The sequence below is a fragment of the Sipha flava genome, unplaced genomic scaffold (genome assembly GCF_003268045.1).
Source record: "Sipha flava isolate LNK unplaced genomic scaffold, YSA_version1 215_pilon_pilon, whole genome shotgun sequence".
NCBI lineage: Eukaryota > Metazoa > Arthropoda > Insecta > Hemiptera > Aphididae > Sipha > Sipha flava.
The window spans coordinates 628,256-649,618 of record NW_020272834.1 but is presented as its reverse complement, the minus strand read 5'-3'; the positions used below and the strand labels follow the sequence as shown (position 1 = coordinate 649,618).

Genomic DNA, 21,363 nt, shown 5'->3' with positions numbered 1-21,363 from the left:
TCTGAGATGTAAACGTGAAACATGATTTTTTTCTTTTCTACTGAGTTTTACTTCTAAAAACGTTTCACTATTTAATTAATTCTAGTAATACAAAGAATGTGGAGAAGATTTTTCATAATGTAACCACTTAACAATACGTTAATTTATTATTCCACTTTCAGTATTTTGTTATTTCATTCTGTAGTTGATTTTTGATAATGCGAAAAAATCGAAAAAATTATCCATCTCTATCTCTGTTACGATCATAGGTTTCTTTTTTCCACATTGACGAATTAATTGACCCAATCATGAGGATGTTCTATCGAACTATTGTATTTTATTTTTCTGTTCTCTCACAGAATGATCTGTATCACACTCCATGTATATATGATCGAGAATGAGAAACTTATGGTCTATAGTTCGGAGGTTTTTATTATTTTGAAGAGCAACCAAACACATAACAGCCACGTAACTATTCTTATTCTGACCTCCACATGTATCACTGTATATAGTAACATGCTGAATATTTGAAGGTAAATTTAATAAATACTTATAAACATACGACCCTACATAATTTTCACCTCTATTTCCTAATGATTCATTCCATAAGAAACAATGTCCTTGGCCATTGTCACAGTCGTGAATTGTCAAGTTGTATGTCCAGAGTTGACATTTGTAAAATGCTAAAGAACTGGATATTTCTGGAGTTGGCCAACATTGCTGCATCTCATAGGTTATTGTATGTAACTTCTCATTATTTTTTGACAATGCTTTATCTTGGGATTTCATAGCATAAGCTAAATCAACTTGTATCTGATGTTATTTAAGTTTATTAGAAATATTCCCTTGAAAATTGATTTTGTTCACCATTCTCAATTTGTCACACGTCATACACGTATCTTTATTTGGCTATTTTATCGACAAGTTTAATGGATGGAACTGTTTTTCATAAAATTTTCTATTAGCTTTTGTATTTGGATTTTTAATTTATAGTCTATGTATAAGTCTGTTAAAAATCAATTACATCGCAGGTATTTTCTAGAAGAATCTTTTCGAGTATAATGACTTTCATAACTAGGTATTGACATTAAATAAGCTTTAACTGCTTCTGTTACATCTTCATTAATTTTCGATTTTGGACTAGAAAGGCCTGTCTTATCTAGTCTTACTAGTCCTAAAGCGTTGGTTTTTTTTTTTTTTAATCATAATTTCTAAAAAAAATTAATTGGTTATTAAAATTATTTTCTGAAAACATTGTTTACTAATATTTATTCTATTCCATTCTATAATTATGTGATAAAAAGCAATTATTTCACAATTTTTGGAACTGGTTATTAGTTGACGTGTTTCAGTACTTTTATTAGTCATATCAATTAAACTGCATATATAAGTTTCACACTGATATACATCTTTAATTGACCAATAGTTTTCAAACATTATCTTTTGTTTTTCAAATGATACTGTATTAGCACACATCTTACGGTATTTAGTTAATGGTGACAATGTTTTTTCTGGTATCAGTTTGTCTTTATTATTAATGTATGACTGGCCAGATATTATTTTGAGCATTCTCTTGTCTCATTTTTCTTGTGTCTTCAAATGTTCGTTTTTATCCTCTGTTTTGACGGGAGTTTAAATTATTCTTAATTTGCAATTCTATTTTATTTACATTCACATTTTCTACAACTTTTGGTAGTCCTATATTATCCCATAGAAGGTCTATATTTGTTATGATTGGATGGTTTATAAAAGAATGATTGGATACATCTGAATAACTAGAATTAACATTAATTGATTTACATTTAAGAAAAGTTTATGTAGGAGTTGCATCTGCACTGTGTTTAACATACTGAGTATTTCCATTTTCAACGTCTATATCTAAAATACAGTAATTTTATTTACTTTAAAAAAAATATTTAGGACTCAAATATTCAGTGATTAACAGTTTTGGGAATAAACAACTAATAATTTATCTATAAGGTAAAAATAATTGTACTAAATTGTATGTAGATAAAAATAAAAATAAATATATTTTTATCGAAATAAATATCAAATAATTTCATGTTTTATTTTCCAAATATTTGGTGATACGAGTATTAGGTAAAAAATAAATACACAATTTAAAATATTTTAAAAATAAACATAAAATAAAATATCTAGATAACTATAATGAATAATTTGTAATAAATTTTTAATCTTTTTTGTATTTAAGTAAATTTATTTAGATATTTCCAAACACTAGTGATAAAATTGATAAAAAAAAAAAAAAACCATAATAGTGAAAAGTATGATGAATTTTACATAGTAATTTACATAGTAATTTATTTGTTTTTTTTGAACTCACCAATTTTAGATTTATCGATTATGCTCCACACTTTCTACCAATAATACTACCGAAATATATTAACCATATTTAAACTGCATTCAAAATATTTTCAAACCAGTTATTTTTACATACTTATAATCGTTAAAAATGCTTATCGATGGTTTTATCAAAACCATTTATGTTCGATACGATTCATCGTATTCAATTGTGTCGCTCTAGTTTAAGGATAATATCCAGGTCTGGCGTAGATCGTTCGATTCCCGCGTACGGGCGAATTTATTTTAATTTTTTATGTTAAAATACGATCATGGATTACACCAAAGATCCGAATACGAGAAATATTTCCATGTTGACGATGATTTTTAAGCTTTTTTAAATATTTATACGTCATACTGAATGATCATTTTTTTTTCATATACACATATATTTTCTGCATTTTCTTAATCGGGAAAAGGATAAAAGCAAGTCAAATATTACAACAGTTATATTTGCCCCGCTTCTTAACCACTATCCCGTACAGTGCAATAGACGTAGCATGTTCCTTTGTGATACAGTCAAACATAATTCGATTGTATGTACATAAATGTTTACGTCATACCTGATCCTAGATAAACCGTATGTTTTTATTTTTATTTTGCCTTCGCTTATTCATTTTTAATTTTTTTTTATAATTCGAATAGCGGACAACGTTTCGTACTGATATAAAATATACTCCCCGTAAAATGGTACAGTACTGTGGTTCGATACGCGTACGTTTCGTGTTATATTTCTAACTGTACGGAAATACAAAACGAACATTTCCTCGTCGTCCGTTGGAACGCTTCTATCGATCTAAATGCGGGCATGGTTTCAAAAACTGAAAAATTGTGTTCCAATCGCGATACGGAATGGTGTTTGCACGTGTTCGTTCGTGACGGAAACATCGGATGTCCGACGTCCACTTTTTATCACGATACCATGCATTTCCTCCAGCTGTTACAGCAGGGGTGTATTTTAGGGTTAGCGGTGAAGAAGCGATCGTTTTCCTTTGAATCCGTATTTAAAGAATCAATTATATGTAAGATACGCATTTCAATTTTTTTTTGATGCGGATCATGTTATAACGAAATCAAATTACGCGTGGCTGTGAACATTGAATTGGGTTTTTTTTCGGGTCCATATTTAGTAAAAAATTCAATAAAACACAAGCATAACTTTCAAAACACAGACAGGTGTTTAAAAATAACTACATAGAAGTCGATTCTAAGTAGATCCGGCATTAGATTAAAAAAAAAAAAAAATATTAAGGATTCACCGGATTTAAATATTACCAAAAATGTTACTTGTAAATTTTGAGTCCGAATCAAAGAAAAATGTTGAGTCGTCCTCCCCCCCCCCTAGAAGTAAGTCTAATTACATCTCTGAGTTTCAGAAAAGTTTTTCGCACGTCAAACCGATGCAGGGATCCAACGACAACACGCCCGTGTCGTTTTTTCGATCGGTCGACGGAAAAATTAAATTTTTATACGCACTTGTACGTCGTTTTTGTCGCCTCCGCATCACCGCTGTGCGCCGATCAGGATTGAAAATTAGCAAAAATCTTTATAACCCACGCGATACGAACGTAATTAATGTCACGGCTACGTGTTGCACGTACGTGCGTACTTACGTTTTTTTGATCGAGCACCCACAGCCGTAACAATTAGTCGATAAAAAAAACAACAATTAAAACCAAACAATATTTTTAATACATTTTGGTGGAAAACCAAAAAAAAAAAAAATAATAATAATATCTGCACAGTTAATTAATTTTTTTTTTCCAATGAAAATCCGTTAAAAAAAATATGATCTTTCAACGTTATGGGCAACACGATACATTTTTAAGGTCGAAAGTGTGCATACCAAATTCAACATTGCGAATAACGTCAGCTATCATTAATATATTAAGGATATCATGAACTCGCTAGACGAACTCATGCGATGTTTTCACGAGTCGTGAATAGTATACGAATTTCATTACGACAGTGAATGTCCAATAATTGACGGATTTCAACAATACGTCCATTAATGCACATAGTGTTTCTTTGACGAATGACCTCTTCTAGCTATTTCGGTCCAATTACGTTTAGACCTAAGTCAAACACTGTGGGACGAACGTTTGGGTTTGACATGGTAATGTTATTTTTGTCACGTCAAACAAATTGAAAATAAACGCATTGGCAACTCGGAAAGAGAATCCATTCGATAACAATAATAATTAAAAACTTTTTACTTCAGAGCCCCTTGTCACCGAGGCACATCCCGTGATGAGTATCAGTGGATTGGATGAAAAAAAAAAAACAGTATGCAAAATTCGTGTTACATAAGCGTTTTGTTGTTGGGTTTTATTATTTATGGCTCCCGACAAAAAAGTGCAAAAAGTCGCGTTTTCATAAAATAAAAGAAAATAAAAAAATATGTGTACACATATTTTTATGCGTGTATACGAAATAAAACCAAATTAAAAATATTATTATTAAAGACCCAAAACTGTGTTCCGTAGCGTTTTTCAAACATGTAAGGACAACATTTTATCACTGTACACGTTTGATATACTATTACGTGACTCGAACACGTAAACATGCTAAGACGACTTGTGTACAATATTATGTAAGCGAAGTTCCGAAATAAAATGAGTTTGTCTATAGTTGGCTTGAACGGATATTGCCTATATGATTTTTTATATTTTTTTTTACTAAAAGACTTAAACCAAGCAAAGCTATAGTATAGATGGAAAATATTTTTAGCGCTTTAATTTTTAAAGTATTTGAATGGTTTTTTTTTTTTGTTCGAAAAGTCAATTGATTATTATGAATGTGATTATCTTACAGTGTGTTGAGATAACACTTACGATAGAATGTTTCAAGCAGCCAACCGAAAATTGAAATCAAAATATTAAGAATACCGTAATATACAAGCAATAAATAATTAAGTTTCAATCTAAACCGAATGATTTTTCTTCTTTTTTAGTGTACCATTATTGGTATTTTTATTTAACGTAATTACCGAGCTTCACGCCATTTAGCAGATTCGTTTTCCGGAGATCATATATATTATGTAAAACACATAAATAGACCGAACGCTCTCCACACGGTTCGTCGCTTCGTTGACGAAAAAAAATAGTATTCAATGACTGGACGTCTATGTCAGATCTGTAGTGTTAAAACCGATAAAAAAGACGTCACACACAGGCTGTAATTGTTTTAAATTTTTTGTGTGATTAAGCTTTACGTATTGTAACTGTACACTGTCTATCTGAAACCATCCGGTTTAATAAAGGAATTTATTTGTTTATCCAGTAACGCGTGCACAATAAATCGTGTTCGTTTTGTTTGATCAATGGTTTTTGTATGGATTTTTTTGTTTTCGTGTAGTCAGGAATGTAGCGTTTCTTCAAAAGTGAATCAAATTATTTGAATTACAAGGGAAAATACGTTGTTGGTTCACAATATGCATGTTGATATCTCACGATATTTGACTAACGTTGTCCAAGATTTGTTTTTTTTTTGCCCTTTGTTAGAACATTGCAGCAAAAACACGATTTGTTTTGTACAATATTTCTTTCCAATATTTTTAACTGTTATTTCCTAGTAGTAATAATATTATAAAGCAATTACTATATTATTTCTTAATATAGTAAAACTAGTTTAAATGAAATCACGGAAAGAAATGAGAGAGAGAGAGAGAGAGAGAGAGAGAGAGAGAGAGATAGTAAATAATTTAAAGTAAATATCACAATAAAGATCGAGTAATGTAGTTCGTTGGGACGGAAATGAGAAGCAAATAGCACGATGCGTATCTGATGTTTGACAGAAAAGCTAACACTTGGCCGTACGAGAATTCATCCATTTCCTAAAAGTGTTTATGTATTTTAAACGTTACAGAGCTCCGTCAACGTACCTCCTCAATGATAACAATCTTATAAGTAATCTGAAATAATCAAAGTGATCCGCGAACGTGTTTGACTTTATTTTTTTTTCCAACATTTTTTTACGATTTGCTTTGAACGGTTCATATTATAACTTTCCGAGAACATAATGTTTCCAGGATAAGATACTCATAATGGATCATGCGGGAATGTTACAGGCACAGCATTTATACTGGTAGACTAAACATTTGTCCCACGGAGTAGTTGCTTAATGTGTCGGTCGGACAAACCGCACTGACATGTACTATAGAATTAGTAATCACATCACAATGTTATCGTTGTGTGTCTAGTACGATCTATACAACTCTTGTTCTATTGTATTCGAGTACAATGTACAATAATACCGTTCAATTGTTGAATCTCTTTTCTTTTACGTCGTGAAGCTTTTGAGGCTAATTCATATTAATGAAGAATAAACTTATCAGAAACTATTTTTATTAGGACATTTCGTTTTTTTAAGAACACAAAATATAACTAACAATAATAGCAACAACGAATTCTACATAAAGATTCGATAAATTATCACAATAACTTTATCGTCGCTAATCATTATGCGTGCGATGTGGCCAGTTTATTACGGTATCATTGGTATATTTTGGTACAGACGGTTAGCTAAATTTGCACGAGATTATCGTGCCGCCACGTGAGATATGGAACGGTGCACTCGGCGAATGTTGGCGTGACGACGTGGATGAGTATCTGCGATGGTACCTACACGGTGTCACGTGAATAAATGCGAAACTACGCGTGCACCATTTGCATAAACATACGCGTGCGAAGCCATCACCAAAAGGGTTTCGCCGCGTACGAGACGCACTTGAGATCGGTTAGTAAAAATCGGTTAAAATCGTGCTACAGGTGTGTGCAGTTCGCGAGCGCGAGGTTCGAAACGTTTTCGCACCGTCTCCCGGGTATACGGCGGAACCGAGGGTTTAACGACGTTTAGTGGACCACTGCACTTCAGGACCGCAGCTCACGGGGCTAATCATCGTTTCGGTTATTCCGAACAAAATGTTGCCCGCGATTCGTTTGTTCACAAAACGTTTTACGCGTGAAACACGCTCGTTCGACTCATATTTTCAACGTCTTGTCCGACTCACGACGCATCACATCGTCTAAACATGTCACACAATTGCAAGGTCGTATCTGAGTTCAAAAAGTTTTCAATTCCATCGATCGCGAATACGTTATTTATTTTTTATTTTTTTTATTTTTCATAATCTCAATTCTGTATTCCGTTAAAAATGGTTACCCTTCCCTCCCTCACGTGCACTCGTGCACACACAGTGAAATTTTTCGTTCAGCTACGGCTAACCTTGCAACAAAACTAGGTGATCGTAAACTCTCTTTCGGGTCGACTTTGAGTTGAGACCCGCGAAAATAGTGCGTAAACTCTCTCGGGTCATTACTGGTATACATCAAAATGGTATATGCAAACCCTTACTTGAGACGTAGAAACTAATACTTTAAGTACGCAAATGACGAGAAATTCAAAACACGACTTAGGGAAAGTATTGTTTTCTCTGCGTTCGGCCAAACGGTAATTGGAAAACGTACCGTCGGCGTTTATTCGCGTAACTACTCGTAATAATAATTTCGATTTGTTTTATTTCAAAATACTACGCATGATGTAGTGTAACTATGTGTTGACAGTCTCGTTTGACCATAATACCGCTATTAAACTACACGCCTTGTAACTATACAACAACTATAGAGGTACAATTTCGAATACCCAGCACAGTTATACCAGATATGTTGCCGGTATTGACCTGGGTGAATTATTTACCGACCGATAAATGCAAGAAATCTTACAGCTATCCGTCCGATGTACAGTAGCGGTGCGCAACTTTACAATAATAGCGTACACAATTTGTTGTTGTATCCGCCGAAATTACAACACCGGATTGATTTTATAAGAAATCTCTCGAACAGCATCGTAAAATGTAATATGTCAATGAAAAAAAAAAAAATTCGTTCGATTTTACAGACTTTCATTTTCGGTTAACGCGTTCGGCGGACACTGAGTTGCGCATCACTCCCTACACTATGCGATACATATATTTGTAATAATTTCAATGTACGCGTTCCACCATAACGACGACGCAATATAAACGTACATTACTGCACACCCGCAAGCAGATAACCTCAAACAGTGGTGTGGTGACCGATTCACCTCGGGAAGGAATATCATTTTTAGCGTGCTTTCTGCCCGATGAAATTTTTAACAACCGTCCAAGCGAATATCGCATAAAGCAACGGAACCTTACACTTGTTAAATAAATTGTATCTGGAACGCAGTACAATGTGCACACAACGTATACTTTTTATCGGTTTTTTTTTTATTTGTCTAATAAATTTCACATTTTTTCATTTGTACGATTGCGGTTTTCGCGTGGCTTTTGAATTGTTCGTGTACACTACCGTACGTGTGCTTTGCATCGGTAAACCACAATGTTCCGAAAACCACCAGGCCTAGTAAAACCCTCGTCGACCCCGTCCTGAAATAGACGATCGTGCCGAAACTACAACCACGTCGCCACGCCACTGGCCGAAGCGCGCGCGGTACTGGGTAGTAATCGTCGTCGTGCGTTATGACCTCTTTAGCCACATACTTCCATTACGCACTCGATCAATATAGTTTATCGGTAAACAGTGCAATATCATACGTATACGACTAGGAACCGAACGCGAGAATACCAATGTGACGTGGGCGAGAATCATAATAATAATATGCATATTGTCGTGATTCGTTGTAGTTGTGTCACGTGAACTCCGACGACGCTGCGTGACCTCTGTTTTGTGGAGCACTTGACGTATCTCCCCCGAGATCACCTGTATACGCACGCGAGTTCGTCCTTGCCCTTGTTCTTCGCGCGTCCCGAGTCTTGTGCTGTTCGAACCACGTTATACCAAAGCCCTTGGCACGGCAGGCAGTGGTTACCGGCGCGATATGCGCCCGCCCTTCGGCCTTCGTACTCCTTGCCTGACCTAACACAATCCGACCGGGCCGGAGACCGAACCGCAAAGACCTAGCAATGGCAATCGTGCTATCGGCCAAATCGAAAGTGATAACAGGTGGCGCGGTTGGAGTGGCATGCCTGCTGTCTGGCCTAATGTTCTGCAACATGGTCGGCTGGAACGAACCTGGGCCGGTCGGTGACGATGGCCGGCCGCTAGCAGTCGGAGCAGAAACTGCGGGAGATGCAGGAGCGGGAGGATTCAGACGCGGAGCTGACGGAAAATACAAGAAAAATTGGTTTCCCACTTCGCTGCATCTCTACCAAAAGGTTATGCATTATCGATAGTAATATTATTAAATAAAGAAATAATAATACGATAGAGTTCAACGACGTAGCTTAGAATCGAGATCGATTATTTTTTTCTTTTGTTTTTTTTTTGGTAGGACTTAAATATTTATTGATGATGTTTCTTATTGTTATTTATATAATATTCTTTATGTGACGTATGTGTTTTGTAAACGACTCAGGATCTTAAAACTTTAACCACGATATACAAATGAAATTACAACGTTTATAATTTTTCAGTAACTTTCCACTCGAATGTAGGTACGGATATATGTGATAAGATACATCGATACCTCAAATTAGCTTAATTGATTTACACTACGTGTATAGTCAATCAAAAATTTACGGTTCATTTTTAATTCAATATAAATATTCTGTTAAGAATTTTTCCTAACGGTATATTTTGAAAAAAAGTAAAAAAGCCCCTTAATGATGTCCAATAGTGACATTTATAGAGCTAAGTAGTTGTTGTTAGGTTAAGTATAGTTCGAGTGAAAACGTTAGTAGGTAAAAGTTATATTTTTCACATAAAATGTCAAATGATGTCACTTAAATCTGAACTAATTTATTATTTATTTTTTATGAGTTTCAATTTATAGCAGTAATTAAATAACTTCTTTTGGTTAAATTCTCTGAACTATTTTTTATCAATATACATTTTGGTAACACTCCAAGGGTGTGTGATAAATAGATTTTTGGTCTTAAGATTGATTAAATTAATTTGTGTTGCAAGCACGTTACAATGAAATTCTTTATTTAAAAAAACTAACTTTTTACTTTTCTGCGATGTATACATAAAAAAAATAAACTTAAGAATTTAAAATGTTTTTTAATTAAAACTAGATGTTTGAATGATTATGTATAATATATTTATACGCATGTATATTTGTTCAATTACACGAAAATACTGTCCAACTTTAATCCTTGTACTTCCATAATATGGTCCTGTGATCTTCAACTAAAGGGTAACTTGATCTTTAAAATTATATGACAATATGAGTACTTTTACTATGGGAATACATTATATGGAAAACAGTTAAAGCTAAATTTCACATAATTTCATTTTTTAAATTGTTTTCATCGAAAAACAAGGAATATCTATATTTATATAAATGTGTAAATATATTAAAATGGACATGTTTGTTTATTATTTATTATTAACACGTCGTTGTTTTAATTATACTTGGATATTAATTAACAAACGAATTTTATTCCAAATATAACAGAACATTTAAGATAATTATTTTCTTAAATAAAAAGACAGATAACATTCGAACAACTTAAAGTATATGTAACGGAAATATAATAGTGTCGTGGTCCTCAATGTTGAGATGTATTTTGTTATATTTGAGTAATGGTAAGTGTAGCTATAAACGACCTTTACTCGTTAGTTGTTTTGTTTATCCATGTGCACAATAGCCAGAGTACTCATGTATAACATCAACCGTTTCGTTGAAAACCTACAGAGTAAAAATTTGTTATAAAATAATTGTCTGATGACATTTTTCATTCTTTCGTTTTATTCTCGAAAAAACGGTACCTATCGAATACCAACTTTGTTATTACCTACTACACTGATGTAAACACGGAAATAATATAAAATATGGTGAATTCCTGAAAATATTAAAAAAATGGAAATAATTTACCTTCCAAAAATTCAAACTAATAATACGTATTACTAAAAAAAATATTTTGTATCTCGCTTGGTCGATAAACCAATAATAATCCTAAGTAACGTGAATATGACTACTGGATTTTTTTTTTATATTTTAAATTTGTGATATGCTTTTTATTCAAAGACGAATTTCCTCTTTGTACAACGTACGTTCTCGAAAGCCATACGTATACACACACACACATATAAATAAGTACATGGGCATAATCTTTGAGATGCAAAAGGATGCATTTCCACTCAGAAATCATTATGTGGATGTTACACTATAATTGCGTACCCCTTAAATGTTCTATGTTTATAATATAGACTATTGCCAAACTTTTAAATAATTATAAAACAATGATAACGACAATAATAAAAAAATTGTCTCATCTTCATGATAGCTATATATATATATATATTAATAGTTCTTTTATTTTACGTATAAACTGTTATTTTTTATATCTATGTTTTTTCTATCTCTATTTTGCCTAGTGGGGAAAATTTTATTCTTATTTCAGTTCAGGCCCGTAGCCACGGGGGGGCAAGAGGGGGGCGTTGCCCCCCCCCCTATACCCAGTCATTGCCTCCCCCCCTAAAAATATTAGAAAGATGTTTAGGTAGTTACGTATTTTATTGCTTATAACATTTTCATCGGTAATAGAATAGATCAAAAAAGTTTTTTTAGCCGTATAGTAGTATTTATTTCGGAAATTCCGGGCCATGACGACGATACTGACGTGTCACGACGACTGTTGGCAAATTGATTGCTAACATTATCGTAATCGTAGCTCAATACTTTCCTATCAATTGACATTTTAATATAGAACACCTAAATATTCTTTCATTTTATCGCCGACTGCAGCAGTACACGTGTGTAAAATATGTTTCATTGTTAATTTATTTTGTAATTCATTGTGTTAATTTAATTAGATGTCAATGTAAATAAATTAAAAATTGCATTAATATTTAATACATTTATATATAATGCCCCCCCAAAAATTTGCTTTGCCCCTCCTGAAAATTTGATCTGGCTATGGGCCTGTTTCAGTTATTATGTATGAATGACTGGTAGATCTACAACCGCGGTATTTAATAATCTTTCATACGGATTGTTATACCACAAAATATATTAGTAAGGATACTAAAGGATCGCGAAAATTATTGCTTAAGCTATCAATGATCGTAATCGTATTAATTGTTTATATGTGTTGTGCGAACAGTTTTATTTACGATTGTTAAATGTTGAACTGTTTATCAAATATTATTGACTATATTATTGAATGCAGCTTTTCTGTTCTTCTGATATTTTTTTATTATTATTATATGTGTAAATTTATAACTTGCGTTATTGAAAATTGTGTATACAATTTTGATATATTTATAAACAATTTTGAATCGAGTTTAAAGTGGTAAATAAATTAGCAAGCGAAGCGAACGATTTTCCAGAGAGTTTGAAACTTTACTGATTAGTTTTTCAACCGCTGGATTTTAACGAAATTACGTTTATATGTATACTTATGCATATTTACAGAGAACCATAATAATTCCGCGTGACAGCGACTCAGTCTTATAAATATGCAGCGTATAGAAAAACGTATAATAAGAAAGTTCTACGAAATTGATACGTCGCTGGGGGTCAATTCTTCCGTGTTGTCACGTCGGACTTCATACTCGCCGAGGGAATAGTACAAACGAGTAAATATGTAACGTTTCGATAATAACGATCTGGTTATTGTTACAAGTTCATAGTCGAACCGGAGTGAAAACCACAGTAAATGTTGTGTAAACATTTCAATAAGCGCAGCGTCGATCGATTTGATTTCAAATTTATTACGATAACTAAAGTGTTTCATTCGTTTGTGTTGTACCTAGTACGTATCCGTGCGCCAATGCGTTCCGTGTACAACATGGACACACGACGACGGTGAATAATGTCACATATGACGTGACGTATGTTTTTTATTCTATATGTTTGAGATATTCATTTTCGGATAGGATTCTGATCGCCCTGCCTATACAACACAATTGTTAATTTAATACACCCCCTAAACGTGTAAATATTTAGCGTGCAGTCGATGATTAATTGATTGTTTTTTGGACGTTTGATAGATATTGACGTGAGCCGATTAACAGCCAATAACAAGTATTAGTAAAAGGTGTATACGTACAGACTTACGACGGATATTTCATTTCGAATGCTTCCGTTGCGGCGTCATCGACAACGGTAACGGCGTGTTCTTGTAACCGACGTTCGCGCGGGATATATATTTAAATGTATGCGTGTGTATAGCTTGTGTATAGCGGGTTAAAATTCACAGCGACGTGTTCCGAATGGATGTGTTGATGTTTAAGTAACCGAATGTATAGAGATAAGAGCAGATAAAAATATCGCATTAACGGGGTTTAAGTTAGCGCGGGGGGTAAAGACAAAAGAGAAACGTCGCGAAAGAGATGGTTATAGATGCGACGGCAGTGGCAAGGGAGGGTTTGTATAAGAACGACGGCGAAGAAATCATTGCGAAGAGCAATAATATTCTAACGACTTCCTAACGAGCTTCCTCGATGCGCTGAGGTTTGGAATGGCGACCGACGAGAGCGAGTGAGCAACAGATAGGAAGAGAATGAGAGAGAGAGAGGGTAAAAATTATTTTCAACTTGGAACGGAAACTGTACAACGAGTAAATAAATAAAAGCTGAAACGGAACAACGACATTAATTTTTACAAAAAAAAATATAAATAAATGACAATAATAATAAATAAAGCATTTTATTTTTCTTTCGAAATCAATACTTTAACTTTACCCGGAGTAGTGGCTGCTGCACTACTGATATTAGTTACAGCGGACTTAATTTCAGGACGTGATTCGTGACGTCGTGCTAAGTGTTCGGAACACATTTAAAATATATTATGGCACTAGGCCGGGCACGATTAAATCGAAGTAAAAATTAACGGCAACGAGTGAAACGTTCGCCAAAGATATTATTTAGGTTCGAACATTGCCGAGTAGTACCAAGAACTTTTCCGTCGGCTGCGCCTAATTTGGACAGTTAATCTAATTTTATACGAAGAATTAAACGCAGCTGAATATCATAATAATATGTCTTCTCAGAGCGCATAACGCTTACGTAGTTTTTTTTTTTTTATTAAAATGGAAGTGGGGTTTCATCATTGATATCACATCATGGGATAATCATTGAAAAACGAAACCGTTTCATCAAAACATGAAAGTGTTGTACACGGTTTTAAAAATGCTTACCCTTCCTTTCATACCCATTTTAAAATATGCGTCCGCTGTAGTGATCGTACCGTTATAATTCCGACGGGCACCCACGTCGCGCGACTACGATTATCACGACCAGAATCCAAGTAAGGAGCTTATTTACTCGTCGGACGTTTTTAACTTCAGCGCAGCCACGCCCCCTATCCTCCCCATGTATCTTTTCTACGCGTTGAATGAGAGGATAAATGTTTGTCGAAACTAAAAAAAAAAAAAACAGCGTGAACACACGATCTTTGTATCATCGCTCTAGTCACCTATCAGGTGGTCGGGAAACCGATTTGTCCAAAACGATCCCGTCGTTGACGTACGATCGTTATTAAGAAACGTACGTGGAGTGTCAGCGCCCGTTAACAGCGTTGACGTTCCGTTGAAATTCCGTCGGCTTCCGATATTCAAATCGCGGCCGCAATTGTAAGTACAATGCACGTCGAGATCACGAAACGTACCGGAATAGCACGCGCGCATACCGTTCCGAAAACGTTGACCTGCACAAAACGCGCTCGCAAAACCAATCCGGACGATATTGTTTGTGCGGATTTCGGAATTTTCAGCACTAAAAACGTTACGCATACACGCTGTAGGCACATCAGGGGTAAACATCAAAACGTTCAAAGCTCAAACGTATTTTTTGCCTGCGGATAAAACTCATTACATTCAAATACGAACCCGTGTAGCGGTGTAGTAAATACCGGTGTGACTGGGATTATTTACCCCCGTGAAATTTTACCGGGGGAGTACAATTTCACTAGTGAATTTTTACCGGGGGAGTAAAATTTCACTAGTCAATTTTAACCAGAGAAGTAAAATTTCTCTAGTGAATTTTTATCGGAGAGTAAAATTTTACGCGGTAAAAATTCTTAATATTTCCTAATATATTATCCCTAATGAAATTTTTTTACCCCCAGTAATTATTTTCTGTGGAATGTTACCCCAAGGTAAAATATTTATGGTTAAAATTTCACTAGAGAATACTTACTGGGGAGGGAAAGGGGGAAAAATTTCGCGATGGTATTTTCTATTTTTTTCTAAATGTTTTAATAATAATAATAAAAATAAGTCCAGCCGTCAAGATTAAGATAACGTAGCAATAACTTTGTAAAATGTATTTTATTTACGACTCAAATATACATAATATAAAGAATAATAGGTAATTTAAATTAAAAATAAAATTTCTGTTAAAAAAAAAAATAATAATAAAAATAATAAAACACATAAATTGATAACAATTATATTTAGTTTACAGTAAAAGATAATTGAACCTTATACTTGTTTTTATAAATTAAACACCTAACGCGTGCAATAGTAATTTTATAATTAATTACAATCTTCATTGCTAAGTCAGTTGTATGTTTATATAATTATTTTTATGTAAATTTATATTTTCCAAACATACAACAAATCATTGTTAATATAATAATAAATTCATTATTAAGTTTTTTTATAGTCTTATATATTATCATATTTTTGTTTAAAATATAATATAAGAGAATAATAGAGAAACAAAATGCTTACAATGTGTACGATGATTTAAAAAAAAATTAATTTTATTTATAAATATTCAAAAAATTTTATTTCAAAACATATATAGGTACCGTACTAAACTATTCACGATAAACTGTTCACAATGAAGACAAATTTGGGAATGAAAAAATAATCTGAAACTTGTCTAACCAATCCTAAAATCTAGCTATATAATTTTTTTCCCTATACTCTACGAGATTTACAGTATAATTATTATTTGTTTATTTTACATTTACTAATAATATTTCAACGTATATGTCTTGTATGTATCCTACAATAGAAATTCCTGGTAAAAGGATAAAATATCCATGATCAAAATATCAAGACAAAAATAATGAATTTGTATTAAAATATTATTATATAAAATCAACCATAGCATAATTTTATTATATTCACAAGAGTGTAGAAAAATGTCAGATTACAATTTAAAACAAACAAATTTAATCATAACATTATTTATAATAATGTACCAGGTATTCCTATATTAACTGTTATTTTTATTTGATGTAAATTAGAGTTCATTTTTTTCATAATAATAGTTTTTATGATTAATATTAATTAAAATTAAAATAGAACCTATCAAAAAAGATCTAAAAAAAAAATCAACGGTTTTACATCCTCTTTTATCTTCTAACCGATATGCTACTTTTAGGGGATTGACCAATTTCACATGTCAAGGTATCAAAATAAATATATAATTATTTTAATTATATTTATTAATTCATTAATTAACAAAACAACAAATATACGAAAATATATTTATTTTTTTATTTCTATAACCAATATCGAATATAGAAGCCAGGAGATTGCAACCAAAGGTGCCCATTGGTCTAGTCAGTTTTAAACAGAAATAGCAAAACAGCTCTTCCGCAAAACTAATTTAATTTTTAAATACATAACTGTATATTTCACAATATGTAAGTTGAAACCCATAGGCAAAGTCATATCTTGATAATACGGTAATTTAGACGCGCTAAGAATACATCCATTAATGAAACTGTCATGGAATATAATATTTATTAAGATTTAATGTCAGATTAATATTAACGGTTTATTTTAAAGTCAATAAAATCTTTTAAATGCCTCCATATTTATATAGAATTAATAACTAGAGATATAAAAAAAATACATTCAATCTCATATGTTATATAGGTAAATATCAACAAACTTCAAAAGTTGTTGAAATGTAGTGATTTATTGTAAGATAATACAATAAGGGAACAATGTGTAATAAAGTACAGCATAACCTACCGAAACAGACACCACCAAGTATTGAAAGATTTAGCTAATTAAGCATTTAAGTTTTTTTTTTTTTTTATATTATATGGGTATAGAAAGCTATATTTAATTAGAAATTACTATAATATATTAAGCACAAACACACACTCACACGAATGGTCGGCAAGAAAAACAATTAACAAACCGTGCGGCATAAGAACGATAAAGATTGTCGGTTATCTATGATATCTTTGATTTACAGTGTGACATTGGAATAACAATTTAATTTGAAAATAAAACTGCTTACTTACCAAAATAATGTAATTCTAATATTATGTAATATCGGTTATATCGGTTTTTGGTATCGGATAAATTTCAATATCGGTTCATGGTTTTTGCCAAAAAAGTTGATTTTTTATGTAATATATTAAAAATAAATTTAGTTTTTACTTGTGATTATTATATCGGGTATCGGTAAAAAGTGGTATAGGCCCATTCTTATTTATTAGGTTTATTAGTATTATGGTGGTTCTCAGTTGGTAGCGCGCAATAGATCGTTGTCGGCACACGAACAAATTATATTGATAAACCGTTTACTGTATCATGTTTTCGAAACTATTTACTCGTACACTGTTTTCATGGTCTCGTGGGTGACGCTGGGATCTCGATGACCACTAGTCAGGTCGCGTTCTGCATGTTTCGGGTACCCTGATAATGGTCAGTGATACGACACGATTATAGGACACCCGCTGAGTATCGTTCTCTTGTTTTATTTTGTGCGGTTTCAGTAGATTTTTGGACTGTTCTGTTATCATCTGATATTCGTGGATTTTGAAAACGTGATTAGCCAAACGCGCAGTACTAAATTTATAATAACAAAATAAAATCATTAAAGTATCCTGAATGATACGCATGATAATATGTACTAATATTATATAATGAGAATATAACGATACATATTTTTAATTTACATTTTTTTTAACATTCACTGGGCGTACTCGTATATAAATAATATGTTGAACACTAATTAATTTTTGTTTTCATTTTGTCATTAAAGTTTTGAATCAGAATCGTAATGTTGAATACAAAAAAAGATAAAAAAAAATAATACTCGATGGGCCCCTGAAAAATTCGACTCGAGTCGCCAAAGTTGTTCACCATACATTTATAAATGGTGAGAGTAACCTCTACTCGACCGAGAGGGCCGTTCATTTTTTTTCGTCTGGTCTCATTAATTTCGCGATGAATCCACCGCAAACCGCCGTACACTGTGCACCCCGATTCTGTATTTCTCATTTGGCAGTACATAATTGTACGCAAAATATAAGACGGTCTAATAAAACCACTATGTCGTTGTTGTTTTACTCTGAACGAATAAAAAAAGAACTGGCGGATCGTGTATGGATATCGCATATCATCGAGACGAAAACTTACTGAAAATCAATTATTCCGATGTTAGTGAACAATGATTCGGTACGCAAACCCAACAAAAGGTTACAATCGGATGTATTTCGAACGTTGTTTGGAGACTTGTTTTCTCTGTTTACTTTTCGGTTCGTGGAAACTTATAGATTTCAATACAGAACGAGTGGTGTGCGCTGTGTAAACGGACGGTTAATATTCGCGGTTACCGTGACACACGTGATGCGTTTTACGTGTAATTTAATTATAATTATATGTCATATTATGAAATAGCGCATGGGAAAATGTCATACTGTGTTGTCGTCTGTTACGATGAGAGATCGTTGACATCTAGTGAGACTGTGACACAAAAACACTGATCGTATATGGTGGTGCCACATAATTATCATAATGAACTAGAACGAGCTTGTTGTAAGTTTTACGAAAAATCGCAATAAAAATAAAATTAACGAAAATGTTTGAATACAATTTATGAATGATTCAATTGACGAGTGGTTCGCGCTCTAATGTGGCACTTTTAACCGTAACAGAATGATGATTTTTTTTCTCTCAAAAGAATGCTCTCAACGAAATAATAACAAATTTCAGTTGTTGTACAAACGAAGTTGTTTGCCGAAATACACTCGAGTAAACTTAACCAAACACGCGTGTTTTTAAATACTTTTTTTTTGTTTCATCATTTTAGTATTATTCATACATGCACTCTCAAGAAAAAAAATTACTTTGCGAGTATGAATTTAATATGATAATTTATGAATATTTTAATCCCATATTGTTTTACCCATCATTGTTATACCAATAGAGTGCAGTTCAATCGCAATTGTACCGATTCCGTATGCAATTCTATGCCCTATCTTATATTAAAATCATATTATTGAAAGCCAATATCATTGCATTAAGTTCTTGGTTATAATTATTTTAATTTTCCACCGTATTGTGCCATTGACGTATTAAAAATTGTTTAACGAAATTTGACATGTAATATTAATACTACGACAATGTTATCATTCCGAACTAATAAAAAGTCTTATCAGTTGTAAACTTTGGTCTTATTGAATTTCTTCTTAACGGCCGAACATCATTGTGATCATGTGGGAAATTCAACATCAGAATTCAAATTTTTCCTTAGTCGCGATAGGATTGTTCTTTTAGAGAGAGATAAGGTTTAATTCGTATGTATCAAGTACGGGCAACCGGTGGCTCCACGTTTTTTTTTATTATCCGGCTCATTCTACGTTTTTAAATAACTTCATATGATTTTAGCGTATGTCGGTATATAATTTTATTAAGTTGATCGTAAAATGTAGATATTATATTCTTATATAGTATTGAACTACTGGTAAATAATTAAAAATAATAATATTATAATTATAACTTTAAAAATTATATAAGTATTATTATTTAGTCGTAAAATTAAATGTATAAAATAAAAACAATTTTTCAATTTTAATGACATTGTTTTTTGTTGCTTTCTTTACTCTGACCCGCCAAATTATAAAGTTCTACGAATTGGCCCTAGTTACTTCAAGTCGCTCATCACTGTTATACATTATAATTTTGTTTTTTTCAAATTTGTTTGAAATTGTTTTTTTTTTTAAATTGCTCCTAACTACACTTCCAAATATCATTATTAAGCAGAATTATAACCGACGTCTACGACAAACCACATAGCTGCTCAGTTATGATTTAATTTTTCCAACTGATATAAAACAACCTTCACTGCTTTATGACATACAATACTCGAGAATAACGAGCCTAGAAGTATTGAAATAAGTATTCTTGGTCGTTTTGACAAGGTTTATTAAAAGTTCTAAAGAGGGAAAAAACTATACAAAACTAATAAAAAAAAAAAAAAAAAATTAAAAACTACACAATCATCTCGTCCCATCTGAATCTCGAGTAAAATAATAGAAGTAGTCATTATCAAGGACAATTGTAAAACACATTTCAAACGAAAATTTTCAACCGTGAGCATCTGTTACACGTACTAAGTCGTAGTATAACGCGACCACGGTCGAGATAACTAAATGTTGATGAGAAAAATATTCAACGAGATTTCATGTTGCGTTACGTGCGAACGTATCGAAAGCTATCCGAAACGACAAAGGTGACATTTGTCGACACATCACCGAGACGAGCGTTGTAGGTTGTACGGTTCAATTGAAGATCATATCGTCTCAGTACGTATTATTATGTTTGTCTTTACCGCTCATGAACGCTTCTGAATACCTAATTTGATAATTTCACACCGCAATAATCCAATGCGTTGATTTTCTTTGTTGTGTATTCTTATGTTGTGAAAAAAAAAAAAAAAAAAGAGAAAGAAAAATCGATATTCCGTCGCGGCATATCTGTAATGTGATGTCAAATTGTTCTGCGCGACCCTTATCGTTTACTTCTCTATATTGTTTATTTGTGACAATAGTAACGTGGCCACACGTAGGCCAACGATTCGAAGATTTACACGTATGCGAAATACACTTGATCAAACACAATCGGGTACCGGTTGACTGGTATGTCGGTATTTTTATTTTTTGTTTTGACGTAACCGGTACATCGTCAATAATAGTATGTGTTGTTTGACAACACGACAAGTGAGTGTTTATTTTAAAACGTATCTGTATGTGTTTAGGATCTATCCCGTACAGTACGTCGACGGGTAGTAGATGCACGGAAAGAGAGGACAAGGGCAACAGATATAACCTTAC

At 32.9% G+C, this 21,363-nt stretch overlaps 1 protein-coding gene across 6 annotated transcripts in view; it reads left to right on the top strand.

Annotated features, from left to right (window-relative positions):
- LOC112682925 (collagen alpha-1(XVIII) chain-like) overlaps positions 1-21,363 on the top strand; it is a 420,302-nt gene that overhangs the window by 149,924 nt on the left and 249,015 nt on the right. For 2 of the 6 annotated variants that reach the window (XM_025553705.1, XM_025553704.1), the window contains exon 2: positions 9,008-9,538. The exons of the other annotated variants lie outside the window; for them this stretch is intronic. In XM_025553705.1, the coding sequence (XP_025409490.1) occupies positions 9,287-9,538 (252 nt within the window). In that variant the 5' untranslated portion in view covers positions 9,008-9,286. The remainder of the gene's footprint in view (positions 1-9,007; positions 9,539-21,363) is intronic. 6 annotated transcript variants of the gene reach the window in all.